This window comes from Neoarius graeffei, chromosome 10 (assembly GCF_027579695.1).
Source record: "Neoarius graeffei isolate fNeoGra1 chromosome 10, fNeoGra1.pri, whole genome shotgun sequence".
Classification (NCBI taxonomy): domain Eukaryota; kingdom Metazoa; phylum Chordata; class Actinopteri; order Siluriformes; family Ariidae; genus Neoarius; species Neoarius graeffei.
In genome coordinates, this window is record NC_083578.1 from 77,296,409 (window position 1) to 77,316,062 (window position 19,654).

General features: G+C 40.2%; 1 protein-coding gene across 4 annotated transcripts in view; it reads right to left on the minus strand.

Moving 5' to 3' along the window:
- The window catches only part of dab2ipa (DAB2 interacting protein a), a 256,395-nt gene that overhangs the window by 161,007 nt on the left and 75,734 nt on the right, over window positions 1-19,654 (minus strand). For 3 of the 4 annotated variants that reach the window (XM_060932344.1, XM_060932343.1, XM_060932345.1), the window contains exon 2: window positions 609-718. In XM_060932344.1, coding sequence (XP_060788327.1) covers window positions 609-718 — 110 coding nt within the window. Of the gene's footprint in view, window positions 1-608; window positions 719-19,654 lie in introns of those variants that run through there. The other variant, XM_060932348.1, reaches the window with a different exon arrangement.

The following is a 19,654-nucleotide window of genomic DNA, read 5'->3' on the forward strand; positions in this document are numbered from 1 at the left end:
AAGCGAAGGCAGTAAAAGACTGTCTGTTTTCAGGCTTTGTGCGTTTTATGACACCTGCATTATCCTGATGCACCACATCTGCAGGGATTAAGCTTGCAGCTCATTCATGTGAACCTAGATGAGGTTTTAGCCTCCGAGTTACATACACTGCCCTCGGGGTCACTAATCATCACAAATCAGGACAAAATCAATGGCGTGGAAATGTGACAATTCTGTACAGGGTGCTGCAGGACATAGTTTGTGATTTACTGATTTGTAAAACCATTTATATGAGAACTAGTTAAAAGGCTGCACAATGGAGAACAGTATAAGAAAAATGAAAAGTGATCACGAAAATTCTATTCTTTTTAAAAGTGGTTCTTGGCAGTGGTGGGGAGATGATGGGATTTTGTCCTCTGCTTGCATTTATATGATTATATTTGTGTTTTGAGGTTTGTTTGCTTGTTTATTTCGTCTTTCTTGCTTTCTTCTCATTGGATATTTATTTTTATATCTTATTGGATTTTTTAAATTTTATTTTATTTCTCTCTCTTGTTTGGTTGGTTGGTTTTTATCTCGTCTTTCATTCCTGGAGCTTCAAAGAAAAAAAAAAATGGTTCTCAGCTTACTGTGACTCTCAGGGCTGCAGAGGAGGCCTCCTCAATCGTGGTTGAAGCTTTATCCATGGTGGTGGTGCCAGGCATGCTGCGACGACGGCCCACCCGCTCCAAGGGAGACTCTGAAATGAGAGAAAAAATATTTTAAATTGTAATCTTCCCTTTTTTATGCATTATGAGGCATGATTTAAAAAAAAAAAAAGTTCCAGGACTGCTCCTGTTGCGAACGAACAGAGCCAATCAAGGTCATGTCCATGTAGCATGAGTGGACAGTAACTCTCATGAGCCAGTATGCCTCATGATGTCTCACTGTCAACATCAGGACCCGTTTTACACCCATTTTTCTGACGATGTGCACGTGAGCATTTGCACAATGCACGAGCATTTGAAATGGAGATCCTTGAAATGCATCATCAAGTCTACAGCAGTGAAGCAACGAGCAATGAATGCACAGATTCTCATCACTCGAGGAATCCGATGCTTGCGCTCTGGTCCATAGTAAAATTGCAAATGCACACATGCACGTTGTCACAAACACACATGTAACACAGGTCCTGATGTTGACAGCATGACGTCATGCCGACTCAAGAGATACTGCTCACTACTGCTACATGTGCATGACCTTGCTACACTCAGTTTGTTTGCAACTTTCTGATCAGACCTCGTATTTAGTCATACAGTGATGCATATAGACAGGGACCACTGCTCTGTCATCGATTATGCAATCAGCAAATACGTTACTGTAATACAGAGTTCAAGAGCCTAACCACCATTTCAAGCCTTTTCAAATACACAAAATAAACTAATAAAATATATATTAAAAGATCTGCCCCGTCAGCAATCCTTAGAGAATGTTACAGTTATAATCTGCTTCCAGCATCTGGTTCTTACTAAACCAAATGGACATGCACGAAAGCATACATCTAAGAATAGTAAATGATGGGGTTTTTTCAGTATGAAAAGTTTTTTAAAAAAGTAAAACAAGACAATGCTGTCAGCTGTATGAAAATAGAGATGTAATGAAACCCAAAAATGCAAACTTTATCAACAACCCAGATTAAAAAAAAAAGACTAGACTAAAACGGTCTTCTAGCCTGACCAGTTAGACCAAGCCTGACCAGTTAGAACCAGGCTGTGCCGAGTTTCCGAAAAGCATCGTAGCACAAAGATGATCGTTAAATGGTAGAGCAAGCAGCAGAATGAACACACTCTCTCCTAGTTAAGATGCTCTTAGGTGGGGTTTACATTAGACCGTATCAGCGGATCATCAGATTAACGTTTTTAAAACGATTAGCGTGCACACAGCAACGCCAATACACGATTCGCGTGCACACAGCAACGCCAATACACGGATACGCTCGGCTCCGCAGGCATCCTGCGCTCCAAATCACTCCGCCCTGAACAGCGAGTGCCCTCTGGAGGGTGCGCACTCCGGCCCTGCGCAGCTCACAGAGCGCGCGAGTGAAGTGCACGAGCAGTGATTCGGGACTGAGCCGCTGTCTGTGTGATCTCAGTGCATATCGGGCATGCGCGTCACTTACCACTTGCAAGTGGAAGGATGGCAAGCCTAAAGACAATCATAACTACACAATGGGCAGTATTTGCATCAGTATTTTCATACTTTTATACTCTTTAATGAAAGGTGATACAAGGCGGAAGTCCGCGCCGTTTTTCAGCAGTCGCGTCACATGACCAATGCCAGCGAATCAGGAAGGTGGATGTCACAGTGACGTTGTCCAATGACGATGCCAGCTAGAGCTCAGCACAGCGTATCCGCGTATTCTCAATGTTTACACAGCACCGGACCGGACACGATCTGGATTGAATACGTGGACCCTGGCGGATTCCCGTTTCCCGGCGTTTTAATGTAAATGGACAGTGCATCCGCGAAGAAAACGAGACAGATACGGTCTAATGTAAACTTGGCCTTAGTGTTAAGAGGCTTTTGGGAAACCCACCACTGACCAGTTAGAACCAGCTTGTATAAGTCCAAAACCTCTATAAAGCCAAATAAAATCAGCTTGACCAACTGAGTTTGGTGACCAGTTAAAACTAACTAGCTTACTGTTTTTCAGCAGGGACAGAACTCAGGATTTTTATTTTCCACTGGTTTAAACCCATTAACGATATTCCCCTTGTTTTGTCTGTTAATGGCAAGATTAATATGATTGACCCACATACATGTCAACCTTTGGTCAATCAAACCTGTATAACCAACCTCCAAAATCCTTATTTCCCTTATAAAATCCTTATAAGATGCAAATTAAAATAATTTACCTAAAATTTGAATGATAATTAACAATGATATATCCCAGTTACTTTTTATTCAATATTAATAACAATAAACCTTCAGAATGAATACAAAGCTCCAATGTTTGACAAAAACACAAAGTGTCACTCTAATGTTCTGAATTGTACTCCATAACAGCTTTTTTTAGCAGTCTGCACAAATACCTCACTAGGCTGCATGTCACAGCAAGTGTCTGTGTTGATCTTACACTGCAGTAGGCCAGGTCAGTGTGTTTGCATTCAGGTTCTTTCTGCTCTCTGTGTGTATCTTCCTGACTTGAGAGAAAACTCTCTCACAGTCAGCATTACTGTGGGGTAAACAGAGCACTGCCTAACTTGAACTAAAACGCCCACTACCTTGTGTTTTCTGTCTTTTCCAGTTGTTGGCATATCAGTTTTTGAGCACGCAAATACTGTCATCAGTGGCTGATTTTGCCTTTGGCTTGCATTCCGCTGATGTAGTTTCGATTTGAAATGTTCTTTCACATCATACACTCCCGATGCTGCAACTTTGATGTCACACTGTGCAGTGTGCGTATTCGTCGTTTTTGGAGGCTGCCGGTTGGATTATGCCATTGAAAAGGTCCTTCCATTCAGGGAGAAACCTACCGCTGTATTGTGTTTTGAATTTCTTTGCCGGAGTGCCCATTCAGAATCTTTTCAGTCGCTATTGAAAGTCGCTCAGGTGCCGGGATTCTCGCAATGCGGTGTGCGCATGATCAAAAGTGGAACGAAGTCTCGCTACCACGAGATAATGCGTGATTTCATAAGACTCTTTACTGGCTGTCTGTGCTTTCTGTGGTGTACAGTACGTTTGTAAATGTTATGCGCTCTTTTATCATCGTGGGAATTGATTATAGCTCTAAATAAATATTGAAGTTTTTTTAAAGAATCCATATAACTTTATTTGTACGCCCGTATACTATGTTTATTGAATCAAATCCGTATAAAATACGGACATTCCGTATAGGTTGACATGGACCCACTCTTGTACCATTGACAATGTTTGTGTGTTTCACTATGGCAGAGCCTGTGATAGCTTAGCTAGTGGTCAATGATATATTTAAGTAGTGTGATTTTTAGTAGTACTGAGTCTTTTCCTTGTAATTTATCAACACATTTGAGGAAAATGTTGATATTCTTGATGGATTTGTCCTGTTTAAAGCGTCACTACACCTTTACATTTCCCTTATATAAGGATAACACTAGCTAGGCTAAGTAATCAGCACTAGCATTAGCTAGCTTATGCTCTGCCTACATAGTTTGTTAAACACTTAAAGGGCAAGTCTTTGTTTTTTTAACCTTCCCATTTTATGAGTCAGTTCAACACGTAACTTTCTAAAATTTTTTGTAACTAATATTGTAATACATAGGACCAAATTACTCAATTCTGATTGGTCAATCAAGGAGGGCTTTTTTTCCTTAACATGGGGCCGTATTTCTGAAATGCTATTGGCTAGTTTGTTGCTTGGTTACGGTTACAAAAATTATACAATTTTGTCAACAAAATGGCTTTTATAAAGAAGTTCCAATAAAATTTTGTAAACCACTTTCAAAATCCTTGTGTCGTGTCGCCGTGTCATGATGAAAGACACTTTAGAAACTGATTCAAACGTGCAAGATAGTCTTGTGCCCTGATTGGTTCAGAAACCGTGAATGACAAACGTTGTGAACTTGAATGGCTTCCGAAGTATGAATTTGGCCCTATATATTATAATCATATGGTTCCTCGTAAAATTAAGGATCAATTTCATTCATGATTTCAAAGTTTTGAAATTGCCCTCGTCGCTTCATGACTCGGGCAATTTTCAAAACTTCGAAATCACTCGGGAAATTAATCCTTAATTTTACTCGGTCCCATACGATTAGGGGAGAGCAGGGTAAGATGAGCCAGGGGGTAAGATGAGCCACCCCCTGTTTCTAAGAAACAGTAAACAAATGTGACCATGTGACCACATTCAAAGGGGGCCGGGACCATTTACTTGCACTTGTGGAGAGGAGCACCACATGTCAAACTAAGTGAGGGACATATTTATAAAAATGTGTTTTTGTGCTTTCTAAGTCAATTCCATGTTTGTCCACAGTGAAGATGATTTAGAGAAGACAAAAGTAGAATAATATTTAGACACATTAGGGTTAAGTTAGTGGCTTTCTAAGCTATGATATGAATGCTAATAAAAATAATTTTGATTAGCCTAATCCCCTTTATTAGCATTTTTCTACAAAATGGTGGCCATGGGGTAAGATGAGCCATTAGATGTGGGGCAAGTTGAGCCACTGGCTCAACTTACCCCATTGGTGGCTGAGCTTACCCAATATGGATGACACTTAAGTTTTCACATTTACTGGTCATATATGACAACAACACATATATATATATATATATATATATATATATATATATATATATATATATATATATATATATATATATATGACATCAGATGAGGAAGACCAGTTGTTAGATGTGGGGGATTATGTTGTGGCAAAATACACGGGGAAGAAGAAAGTGCATTTCTTCATTGGCCAGATAATCAAATTGGATGTCTTCGAAATAGAGGCAAGATTTCTCAAAAGAAGCCGGTCATGCCATGGCTCTGCAAGAAAGCCAACCTTTGTCTTCAAAGAGAAAGATGAGGCTGTCCTGTCAAGACAGGATATTGTGAAAAAATTGCCCCGCCCCTTTACTGTTGGGGGGACAGCACGGAGGGAGAGGCAAATGGTGTTCCCTTGCCATTTGAACGCTTGGAACATTGAATAATGATGAAATGATTGAATGATTGATGGAATGATTGCTGCATGTTTTCGCAATGTTTTAACCTACTGAAAGAAATAAGATTTTTTTGGCACTGTTCTACTGTTTTAGTAATTTCTATAATATAGTATATCTCTCATTCCCTCTCTAACCATCCCTCTTTCTATCTATCTACGCATATCTCTCTCTCTATCCATCTATCTATCCCTCCCTATCTATCCCTCGTTCTATCACCTCTCTCTTCATCTCCCCTTCTCTATGCAACGGCCCTATCCCCCACTTGATTGACTTGACTTGATTCATTGATTGCATTTCTAATAATAAAAGTTGTTTACTTTGTTAACCTAACATGTTTTGTGTTGGCTCAATTTACCCCACACAGTGGCTCATCTTACCCCGTGCATGGGGTAAGTTGAGCCACTTGACATTTTTTTTTCAAGAGGTAATATCACTCTAACCATAAGAGCTTATCAATTATGTTTTGCTCAGATAGTAACAGTACACTTTGAAATTTGGTATGGTGTGTAGACTGGAAGCAAAAATGGCTTTAACATGTAGTTATGATGAAAAATGTAAAAAGTGGCTCATCTTACCCCACTCTCCCCTACCTATACATAACTGCTTCACAAAAAATCCTTTTTAGACAAAACTAAAATTAGAGAAAACCTTGTGTTAATGCTCCTAAAGCTAAAGGTCTTTTCTGAGAAACTTACTGGATGAAAAAGTTCAGCAAATATTTATTTTGCTGATGTCTTTGTCATCACATTGCTTGAGCACAAAACTGAGCCTCGCTATACTTTCACCTCCATCATTAGCAAGCAAATGGAATTGCAGACCTTTCGAAACCATTTACAAATAAATGCAATAAGTACAAATAATTGGCAAGAAATACAATAAAAACGTTCAAAATCAATGGAACGTTTTTGCATTTTCTGAAACACTCTAGACAGCCAGGCATCAGTTGACAGGCATCACATTTTCTCTATTTTCATACAGCAGGCAGCACTCTTATATACACACACACACACACACACACACACACACACACACACAGAGAAACTTAAAAAAAAGAAAAATCAATCATACTTTAGAGCATGCCAAGATGTTAATTTGAACCATTTGGGCAGTGGTGGCTCAGTGGTAGTGATCAGAAGGTCATGTGTTCAAGCTCCACTCCTTCCAAGCTGCCACCACTGGGTCTTTGAACAAGGCCCAGAAGCATCTGTGCTCCACAAGCACCCCATCATGGCTGACCATGTGCTGTGACCCAAGCTTACTAACAAGCTAGGACATACAAAGCAATTGCTTTCAGTGTACTCGTCTATGAGATAATAAATGCAATCTTTTTTTCCTACTTTTCTTATGCTCAACTCTATAAGTTCACGTTGCCTAGCAACATCATTCTCACCACATTAACCACTTGAACTGTAAAATTCAGTAAATTGTTGTGTGTTAATCCAAGTGCTTTGCTCATCATAGCCACCTGGTCTCAGCAGGTTGAAACCCAAAAACCTCCTCATAGTTACACAACAGGACTTGGTCAAAAATGGTCCACATCATGTAATTTTTGTCCATCATATCCAACCATTCCAGTCTTTGACACTACAGACAGAAGGATGGAAGAAACAGACAGAAACATAGAGGGAACAATTACTTACACGGGGGGAAAAAACCCAAATAAGTGTGTGTGCAGCCATCCTGAACGATAGGATCTATGAAATTCATCCTTTCATATCTTTCTGCAGATTTTCAAAGGCGCCTTGGTTCGCTCTGCCCTGCTGAGTTTCTCGCTGTGAAAGATAAGACGCTAACAAGATCAGGGGACTTCAGTTTCCTGGCTTTCACTCTCTACTTCTGTTGCTGGGAGGATTATTTGAATAACAAGGCTCTTGAACAGAAGAGGTGAAACTCCAAGAAAAGAGAATGTGGAAGGGGACTCTGTAACAATACCTGCCCCTCAACAAGCTCTTTCAGGATTTGTTTAGGGTTCCAGGATGTTTGGAGTTTCGGAATCTGACAGATAGTTCAGAGAGGAAATTTTTCTAAACTTTGTACACAGGCCGTAAACATGCATGAGCTTGCATGCTCACCCCCTCCCCGAACCATTATTTAAAGGCCATTTATACCACAGCACTGTTTAACTCTCAATTCTGAGCAGTCGGAACGTACCGATTAGTTTTCTATAAGAGCTGCAAAGCAAATCGCAGGTTTGTATTCGTTCACTTGTTGTAATACATTGTTTCCATCATAACAGTTAGCAAAATGGTTCCACATCAACTGATAACAAAAAAAAGTGTCCATTTGTTGACATGCGGAACTTTTCTATAAGGAAATGTATTTTATATTATTGAACACTTTTAGAAAGAGTCCGGCATCAATGCTTTCTAACAAGTTAAAAATCAAGTTGTAACCTTTTCCAACAGCCTTCATGGCAGAGGTCTTTGCACTTTTTCTGTAACATCACAAGCTGCCTTTTTTGTTGCTGTTGCCTTAGGCCAAAAAAAAAATATATAGTGTGTTTCCGGTAACATGAAATACTAAAATAAGGTCGGTAGGTAGGAAAGTTTTTTTTTTCTTAATTTTTTTTTATTTTGTTCAAAAAAATTAACACAAGTAAACATCTTACAAAATAGTATTTTGGCACAGAATCCTTTATACCACACATCATCATAAAATAAGTGTTTTAAATCTTTAAACAAATAAAAAAAATATATCGCGAGAGTTCGAGTTATGATCTACGGAAGAGATATTTCATGATATTTTCATGTAATAACAGTGAAAACACCTTATCAAGAAATAACGTGAAAATAACGTCCTAGGCTAGGCTACTTCCATTAAAAGCAGACGGCCTAGCCTACTGTAGAACTTGGGTCGAGCAAAAACACCGAGCAAAAACATGGCTGAATCCTGAATGACTCCTATTTGTATAAATAGGGGACTACATAGGCGGCAAAATGTAGTGTTTTTCCCTGCCATGGAAGTGCACTTGTATACTGAAAAGGAAGCAATTTGCATTACAACCTTGAATGAGGATTCAAAATGGCGGCTCGGCTCAGTTTTCCTTCCTCCTTCAGTATACAAGTGCGCTTCCATGTTTACGCAGGAGGGCTGATAGAAGTGGCGAAACATTTTACTTTTTATCGTTTCTTTCACAACTTGAATGCGTTGAAACAAAAATTATGACAAACTAACGCCGCTTACACTAAAATATCGAGGCAAATTTGTAATAAAAACTTTACAGTCGGCAATTTCGACGCGGAAATTCTCGATCGGTCGGGTTACCGGAAACACACTATTTTTTTTATTTGGCCTTATCAAGAGAAAAAAAATTCTGGTGAGGGAACAACCATGTACTGCTTTTAAAGTGCAAGTGATAACAGGAACTAACTTGTTTCATGGGCATTCTACAACAAAAACAAACAAAAAAAAAACGTAACTATAAATGGATAAAAAAAAAACCACCATGTTTCTTTTTAAAAAATAATTGTTGGCATTGGCAAGATGTTTACATATCTTTCACATCTTTTTGTCATCCGGGCTTTTTCATATTATTTCTGAGTGTCACTGAAAGTCCTGGTGATATTCCTAGTAAAGTATTGTAGACTGATGTTTTCTCCCTCTCCAACTCACTGCCAGTTTTCATTAACACCTTCTGCCAGTTAATAATATTCATAAAAGGGATACTCCGTGTTAGTTAACATTCATTAGCCTGCTAATAATGTTCACAACAAGGAGAAAAGCATGTTGAATGTCGATACAAAAAGACATCTTATTTGAAATCAGGGTTTTACAACCTGTTTTTCAGACCTATGGTGAAGTTTGCTGATTTGTTATACCCCTGGCATATAACGCGGGGGGATACAGCTGTCACTCTGTGTCCGTAAACCTTTTAGTTTCCAGAGCATAACTCAAAAACTTAGGAATTTTTTGATGAAACCTCGCAGTTATGTGAAAGTGACTAGAGGAGTTGTGCCTTTTGACATTTTGGGATTTCTGTGATTTGTATTTTTTCCCGTATTTCCATGGCAACCAATTCTACTTTGGAAAATTTGGAGCGGGGTTTCATGTGGGGGCTGGTGGGATGTGTCATCTCCTGATGACTCGTTATTTAATGCCATTCAAGAACAAGATAAATCACTTTAAAGCAAAATAGTGTTTACGGAGAATTTCATGTTTAGTGAGCAAGTCAAAGTCCCTCCAGTACCAGGAAGTGATCTGATCTTCCCAGGCAGTCTCCTGTCCCAGTACCAACCAGGTACTTAGCACATTGGGCAGCACCAATCTCCGTTTCCATAGCCCTCAAGTGCTCGCCTATTACATAGCTGGGGTTACAGTGGGGGACCAGTCCTCTGGTAAATGCAAGAGTTTGACTCCCTACTCACATTTGTATTGCAGTGTGCCTTGCCAGATGGCAGTAGGTACCAGTTTGATAATGGTCTTTGGTATGGCCTGACCATGAGTCGAACTCTCAATCTCCCAGTTGAAAGGTGGACGCACTAACCACTAAGCCAGCTCACGGTTTAGTGAACAAGTAGCAACATACTAAATAGTAAGTGAAAATTAGTGCATCATCAACTGACTTCAAATATAGCAGTAGCCAACTATTTGGAACAATTCTATGCAGTTTGGGACAAAGCCTATTCCTAGGTTGCACTGTATGTTGCTTGGCCACCATGAGCCAATCACAGTGAGTTACTGAAATCAGATTTTATAATATTAAAACATTGTTGAAAATAGTGCAGGCCAAGTGGCTCAGTAGGTAGCACTGCAGGCTCACTGGTTGAGCCTGAGCTTGGGTCCTGCACCTCCAGAGAACATTCTGATAGGTGATTCAGCTATGCTAAATTAAACATGTGAATACACCAAATCAGCCATAACATTAAAAACAATGAAAAGTGAAGTGAATGACATTATGTTGTTACAATGGCACCTGTCAAGGGGTGGGACATATTAGGCAGCAAGAGAACAGTCAATTCTTGAAGTTGATGTGTTGGAAGCAGGGGAAAAAAAATGGGCAAGCATAAGGATCTGAGCGACTTTGACAAGAGCCAAATTGTGATAGTACCTACCAAAAGTGGCCACAGAAGGGCAACCGGTGAACCAGCGACAGGGTCATGGGTGTTGACAAAATTAATGCGGACACCTTTCTGTTTTAGCCAGCATTAACTTTTTCAGCAGTTTGTGCTCCAGTAGCTCTTCTGTAGGATTGGACTATATGGGCTAGCCTTCATGCCACATGCAAATCAATGAGCCTTCGACAGCCATGACCCTGTCACCGGTTGTCCTTCCTTGGACCACTTTTGATAGGTACTAACCCCTGCATACCAGGAACACCCCACAAGATGTGCCATTTTGGAGATGTTCAGACCCAGTCATCTAGCCATCACAATTTGGCCCTTGTCAAAGTCGCTCAGATCCTTACACTTGCCCATTTTTCCTGCTTCCAACACAAAAACTTCGATAACTAACTGCTCACTTGCTGCCTAATATAGCCCACCTCTTGAGAGGTGCCAATGTAATGAGATAATCAATGTAATTCATTTTACCTGTCAGTGGGTTTAATTTTATGGCTGATTGGTGCAAGTGTGTGTGTGCATGGACTCCTGAGGTGTACTGGCATCACAATCCAAGGGCGATCCTGGGATAGGCTCCAGATCCACCGAGACCCTTTCCAGGATAAAGCGGTTACTTAAAATGAATGAATGAATGAATGAATATAACACACCACCAGTTATTACTTGGCAGTGCATCGTAGAATAGCTTTGTAATTAGAATGACACACATGAAGTTTGAGATGCAGCTCGATTGCCAGTTCCTTTCTTTCTGTTGCTTTATGTTGATTTTAAAGGTAGTGTAAACACTGAAGTAGGTAGCAATTTCATATTTTCCCCAGTCTTCCGACAACTTTATATAGTCTAAAAAGATCAAACAAAACAGGCATTATACAGCTATAGAGTACTGTACGAGCATCATGGCGAGGGTGCGCTGTCATTGTACTCCACGTGAATGTGTTTTTCTTTCAGCATTCCCGCAGTTCTCCCTCTCAGTACATCAACAGATTGGAATGCATGGGAGGAAGATGCCAAGCAACAACTCTTGTTTATCATCTTAATTAGCCTGGCTGGTATCATAACATCTTAATCAATATGCTCAGTGTGGTGTCATGACCAGTTTGGTGCCCTATGGGCCCGAATGCAATCAAATGAGAACAAAACGCTCAGTTGCACAAATATGACATTACATAACAAGTAAAGAACACTTGCAAACATTTCACTGATAACGTGTAGCGGTGCCGCAAACAAACTAACAGCCAAGTGCTTCTTTAATTAAACGTCGGAATGTGCAGAAAAGAAGTCCAGCATGTCAACACCATGTCCAAGATTTCACAGGAAGCTCATAGTGCTGCAGATGTTCACTATAAGCTTCCACGTGATTAGCGTGGCATCGATATTAGCATGCATGGCTGTAATTGGTTCCGCCATTCTTTTGTCATTAAGCCTCTCAATCAAGACAGATAAAGTTCTGTGCAAATGTGAATCGTTAAAGGGCAATTAGAAACTGGATAAGGCCATCAAGCACTTGCAAGCTTCCTTGCGTAATGAGCAGAGACAACAGTGCCTCGATGATTTTTCAGGTAAAGCGATTCTTCTCAGCTTCTCCTCACACCAGGCTGAACCCCTGACCAATCAGATCATGTTTACCGACATCAGACAAGTTGACAACACTGGGAAAGTTGAATCTGCATTAGAATTTTTGTTTTTGGGTGCTGCTTGGGAGCATACTTGTTTGCATGGATTTGCAAGTAATACACTGCAGTAAAGACCAAAAGACTCTACTGGAGGACCTTTAATGAGGATATATTAGTCTTTTTGGCCAGTCTGAGCCAAATGAGAAATTGATTCATATTCTATATGATCCAAAAAAAAACCAAAAAATCTGACGAGTGTGTAAGACATCTGTACAAACGCTAGTAAGAAGAGCCAGTGCAAAATATTTACCCTCATATTTAGTTTTTTTTGTAATACAGGCACCAGTGTCACTCATTTTTTAAAATCTGTTTAAGCATTTTGCCTTAATTGTACAAGAATCAATTAGAAACATGATTTTGCTTTATGTACAATTAGACTTAAAGGAACAGTCCACCGTACTTCCATAATGAAATATCCTCTTATCTGAATTGAGACGAGCTGCTCCGTACCTCTCCGAGCTTTGCGCGACCTCCCAGTCAGTCAGACGCGCTGTCACTCCTGTTAGCAATATAGCTAGGCTCAGCATGGCCAATGGTATTTTTTGGGGCTGTAGTTAGATGAGACCAAACTCTTCCACGTTTTTCCTGTTTACATAGGTTTATATGACCAGTGACATGAAACAAGTTCAGTTACACAAATTGAAACGTAGCGATTTTCTATGCTATGGAAAGTCCGCACTATAATGACAGGCGTACTAACACCTTCTGCGCGCTTCGGCAGCGCATTGATATCTGAGCTCCGTATCAATGCGCTGCCGAAGCGCGCAGAAGGTGTTAGTACGCCTGTCATTATAGTGCGGACTTTCCATAGCATAGAAAATCGCCATGTTTCAATTTGTGTAACTGAACTTGTTTCATATCACTGGTCATATAAACCTATGTAAACAGGAAAAACGCGGAAGAGTTTGGTTGCATCTAACTACAGCCCCAAAAAATACCATTGGCCATAGTGAGCCTAGCTACATTGCTAACAGGAGTGACAGCGCGTCTGACTGCGTCTGACTGACTGGGAGGTCGCGCAAAGCTTGGAGAGGTACGGAGCAGCTCGTCTCAATTCAGATAAGAGCATATTTCATTATGGAAGTACGGTGGACTGTTCCTTTAAGTTAAAATGCATAGATCACTGTGGCTATAGGAATCATGAAATATTTAATGGTGCTGACTGCAAAGTCATCTGAAATTTTCAATTTTTTTATTAAATTTTTTTTTTTTATTGTACATGGCATTTTCCTCTGTCTCGCAAGATCATCATCATGTGGACGAGATGTGATCATTTTGATGTGCTGAGAGTCGCTTTTCTCCATTTTGGTACCGTTTTTCCACCTCTTGAGGTAAACAGTATGGCCCGACGGAAATAGCTGAACGTGAGGAGCTTTAACTAATTAGCATAACTATGGAACTGTCTCATATCAAGATGGCAACGCGCAGAAAACATCGCGACTCTGCATCACCCTCGGAGAGTTTTGAGTCGCAGGGATGTAATTTCTGGTTGACATTCGCGAATAGACCCATGAAACAAAAGACGAATATATATATCTTTTCTTTGGTACTGCTTTTGTGTTATTGTTTCTTTCTCTGTAAGATCAAAAAACATTAGGTGTATAACTCCATACTCGCTACCATGGAGTCGAGCTCATGCATTCTAAGGCTAAGATAGCTAAGCGCTAGCTAGAATGATTTAGTTATCTGTCCAGAAAAATGACGTGATCTAACCTTGCTCTAGTTGCACTCACTAGGCAGGATTTCCTTTTCTTTTCCGCTGGCTTTTAGCTGGTGGGAGGGCAGAATCCACCATGTTTGCCCACGACGACTTGTTTTGGTTAAAAGTAGATCAAATGCCCCATGGCGGTCACACGATATTGATGCTCACTTGCTTCGGCAATCTCCAGAATTGTAAAATGCGGGACGCTTTTTATCTCAGCAAAATATTTACACAGAGGACACACGGTGTGTGCAACAGCGAAACATCTCAAAACTCCAACAGCAACAGAAATAGAACAGTTTGCCCAGAATTCAACTCTACAGTCAAAACCTTTAAACTATTTAGTGCGGGGGGACACACCCTTATGGTAATTTGTGGTTTTAATCACCTATTTGAAATGTGTACACTATAGTATTTGGAGAGCCTGATTTAAGTCCAATATTTATGGTGGGAAAGTTACTCGTAGTCAGTTGGGGTTAAGCACCTGCCGAAGTCAATTTCCTGGGTGCGTTATTCAAATGATGCAAATCACCCGTGTGTATTTCACGCTTCTGAGGTTAACAGATTTTTCTTGAGGAGGAGCCTCCGAGACGGGGTTTTTAATAATAATAATTCCTCCCTAATTATTTGACTGACTTAAATAGCACTTGATACAACATATCGTATTACATTGCATTATTTTTTAATCATAGTGAGTTCAATGAATAATTTTTTTTTGCATTGTTTATTGCAGTTAGCAATCATAAAAGTGTTGTAGCACTTAACTAATGTCTGGATTCCCCTCAAATTGTTATTCATTCAGTTCCAAATTTTGCATTTTTAACATTTTAATTTGCGTCACCCTCATCCAGAATATTGTGCACACAATATAATAAAGCTACAAGTCCTGAATTTGTAAAGCATGTGTGGGATTCAATGATATTTTATTGTGCTTTTAAATCACTATAAGTTCTTGTAACCTATTAATAAAACAATGCAAAATGCCTAGTTAATTTGATCTGCTTTTGCTGGAAAGGAAATACGCCCACAGATTGAAGGATAAGCTGACGAAGCACTCCATTGTCTATGCATACAATTCACTTTAAGTCAATTCATAATTTTATACATAATTCACTACTTGAGATGAGCAAAGACTCAAATTAAGCTGTCTCCTCCAAGGGAAATATTACTGTATCTGAGTAACCGGAAAATGAATTTACTTGCTTACAAGAAACTGTCCTTTTCTTCAATTATTCATATCTTTTCATTTCCAGGTAGACATGAACCACGTTGGCTCTCTGAACATTTCTCGGAATAACTTGCAATCACAGCGTGTTAGAACAGATGACCGAATAATGCCACACACGTTAATCACGCCAGGCTCAGGCAACCTCACGAGCCATCCATCAGAGAACAGCAGCCTGCTGCTAGAACTCCATTAATCTCCTCTGATCAATACACATGACCCAGGAGAAGTACAAGAGAGACATAGAAGAAGTGTGCAGTAGGACACGCTGGACCTGAGCGAGGGTCGCGTCATTTGGAGAAACTGCAATGGAAAAACATCACGTGCTCCAATTTGACTGCCCAACAAGGCCATAACTCACACTTGGTTCATTTGTTGTTAATCTAAATGCACATGGCCTCCTTTAAGTCCAAAGATAATCATGGTATACCTCGGTTTCTTCAGGTTCTGTATGATTTTATGGATTTCATTTCTTCCATTTCTATAGTAATGACGTACACAGGAATTATCTGTATAGCACATAAGCTAATTAAAAATGTACGGTTATTTAACAAATATGAAAAACGTATTATGGTGAAGTTATGTGGAAGAAAATGATTATTTAACATGAATGGAAGGAGTCTCCGGTGTCAGCTGGATATGAAAAGATCAGAATTTCCCTTATTCAGGACTGAGCTAAAGCATAAATAGCCATGTTTATCCATTTGGAGCTGATGTGATGGCTGGAGCTGACTAGATACGCTCTCCAGCATCAGAACCTCAGACTGTCCATCAAACTGGTGACGCAATGCAAAGCTCCACAGTCAGCATCACTCGGTCTCCCAAAACACACCAATTATGAAGCCCAAGCCAAATGTAGTGACTGCGGAAAGGAAGAGAAGAACAGATGGATGCTGTAGTAATGTGAGTACAGCTCAGTGAAAGCAGTACATTGTTTTGAGGGATGGTGCTTAAATAGGAGGAAGTTCGCATTGTGGACAGGCACAGCTGTTGCAGCGTACGGAAGATAAAGAAGGCAAATACACTTGTCTTGAAGGAGTCATTGCTGCAAAGATGATGAGAAAAGAGGCTCGAAGAAGGATAGCAATCCTTAGTCCTATTGTATACTGGTCGAAGAAAAACAAGCTTTTTGTTTCAATATTTCACACCTAAGATTTACTAAGACTCTTTAGTAGGGTAGTTAGAAGAAATAACAATTGGGTCAAATGGGTGTTTAAAGAAAATGAAGTCTGGATTTAGAGACAAACAATAGATTTTGTAAAGGTATGAGTTTTGAAGGGGAGTAACTATTTATATATATTCTATATACACACACACACAACTGTCAGAGCTGCTGTTTGTTTATATATCATTCTATAATTGCGGGTACATTTCAATTGTTGAAAGAAAAAAATTAGTCGTCATCAACTCTTATTATTAAACTGGGCAATCCATTAACAGAATCGACGATAACAGAGTTAACATTTGCCGCCATTACGTGTCTTAACTCCACATGCTAACCTCAAACTAGCGACCACATGGCATGTATAACAATGTTATGGATTTTAATCATATTATTGCTTTAAAAAAAAAAAAAAGAGATTCACTCCAATATCCCAATAACAGGGGCGGCACGGTGGTGTAGTGGTTAGCGCTGTCGCCTCACAGCAAGAAGGTCCGGGTTCGAGCCCCGTGGCCAGCGAGGGCCTTTCTGTGCGGAGTTTGCATGTTCTCCCTGTGTCCGCGTGGGTTTCCTCCGGGTGCTCCGGTTTCCCCCACAGTCCAAAGACATGCAGGTTAGGCTAACTGGTGACTCTAAATTGACCGTAGGTGTGAATGTGAGTGTAAATGGTTGTCTGTGTCTATGGCTACGTTTACATTATGTCGAATCAGCGGATCATCAGATTAACGTTCTTAAAACGATTCGCGTTTACACTAAAACCATTAGCCGTGCACACAGCAACACCAATACACGGATACGCTCGGCTCCGCAGGCATCCTGCGCTCCAAATCACTCCGCCCTGAACAGCGAGTGCCCTCTGGAGGGTGCGCACTCCGGCCCTGCGCAGCTCACAGAGCGCGCGAGTGAAGTGCACAAGCCACGATTCAGGACTGAGCCGCTGTGTGTGAGATCCCAGCGCATATCACTTACTACTTGCAAGTGGAAGGATGGCAAGCCTAAAGACAATCATAACTACACAATGGGCAGTATTTGCAGTATTTTCATACTTTTATACTCTTTAATGAAAGGTGATACAAGGCGGAAGTCCGCGCCGTTTTTCAGCAGTCGCGTCACATGACCAACGCCAGCGAATCAGGAAGGTGGATGTCACAGTGACGTTGTCCAATGAGGACGCCAGCTAGAGCTCAGCACAGCGTATTCGCGTATCTCAATGTTTACACAGCACCGGACCAGATACGATCTAGATTGAATACGTGGACGCTGGCGGATTCCCGTTTCCCGGCTTTTCCAGGTGGTTTAATGTAAACGGACAGTGCATCCGCTAAGAAAACGAGACAGATACGGTCTAATGTAAATGTAGCCTAAGTGTCAGCCCTGTGATGACCTGGCGACTTGTCCAGGGTGTACCCCGCCTTTCGCCTGTAGTCAGCTGGGAGAGGCTCCAGCTTGCCTGCGACCCTGTAGAACAGGATAAAGCGGCTACAGATAATGAGATGAGATCCCAATAACAGATTTGACGAATAATTAATCTACTGTTGGTGCATCCTCAACGTTTTGTTCAAATTAATGAGAAGAAACATACCTCACTGCCTCTTTCTGAAGTTTCCCAACAGAGGACGTGACATCTCTCGGCACAGGTGTCATGCGTTATTAAAAGTCTTTGTGGATTTTGTGTGGTTTTATAACGGAGTTAACAAGAACAATGGGATGGATAAAAAAATATACATTTTTTTATTACTGAAATTTCACATAATACAGAAAATAGACTCTCTGTGCAATTGATTTTATAACAGTGAATAGAATCAGCCCCAAAAAACAGATTGTTTGACTGAATCACTTCATGTTTATTCAAGTTGAATGGATGAATCAGGAGTTGAAGATGGCCAATAACGTGGGGGGAGGGGTAGGAGTCATTTAGTTAATGTTTTATGGATAAATCGGGTCGAAAATGTACGTCAAAGCATTGCTATTGGCGAAAGTCTGTCATAGTTTGCATTATTGTTCAAAACTGATTCAATCAAGATTTCTTTTGTGGAAAATAAAAGGTTTATCTCAGAGATGCGAAATGTACCCCGAATTCTACAATGTCCTGTATATATTTTATTTCCTTCAACACCTTCTGACTAATCAGAACTGAGAATACAACAGGTGATTATTAACAGGTATGCCTGCGGACAATAATTGCTCCATTCAGTGATTTAGAAGGACCTTTAGCAGTGTTTGGCTTCACACACAAGAATTTTATATGGTAGAGTATCATTAGGCAAGCAATTTTACAAACAAACAAGCGTAGTGAGAGTAAGCTCCCTGCAGCTGGAATTAGGAGTACAGCAGAGAGAGCAGATGGGGAACGCAGCATTGCAAAGTCAATTACTCCGGTTGGATCTGCCCTTTCTTCTCAGTCGATCACATACCGCACTGCATCTACTTAATATCAGAGAAAATTCACCAGTCATAAGGCCCCATTATTCTGCCACATATACCAAGCTTTTCATCACCAAACGTCTTCATCAGGTTAAAGAAAAGCAGGAATTTTTGGTGGAGTTTATTACTGTATTAACTCCGGGTCTCCAGTGAGAGTTTAGTGTGAGGCACTGAAATGGGGGTCATTTAACAGTTCTTAAATGTCTCTTTACATTTGATATTCAAAGAACCGACTGAAATCTTTGAGATGTGTGGACAAGCCTGTGCTATTCGTCTGAGAGAGCGGAGTCAATTGAAGAGAGGAGAAATTGCACTAAAGTGGCTTTCATCACGTTATTTATTCGCATTTTGGAAAGAATGAAGGGGTAATTTAACAGCATTAGTTTGGCTTTTGGCAAGAGTATTTGACAAGTGACATCATTTCTCTCATTTTTTCAGAAGACAGCCCTTTTCTTTAATTGGCTTAAACCTTTTAGGTTAGAACTCCGTGAACTTACTGTGAAACAAAAAGTAAATTCACTTCATTTTTTCACATCTGGTGGCTTTTCCTATTCAGATGAACTGATGTTTTTGGCAGGTGAACTTTGTTCGTGTTTGATCACATCACTGCATTAGGAAAAAAAAATGAACTACCCTTGAATTAAGAATGGGATTATTTAAATATATATTTATATATTCCATTCAGTTAGCATGATACTGAATGAGCCGAAGACGAGTTCAATATCATGCTAACTGAATGGAATATATCTGAAA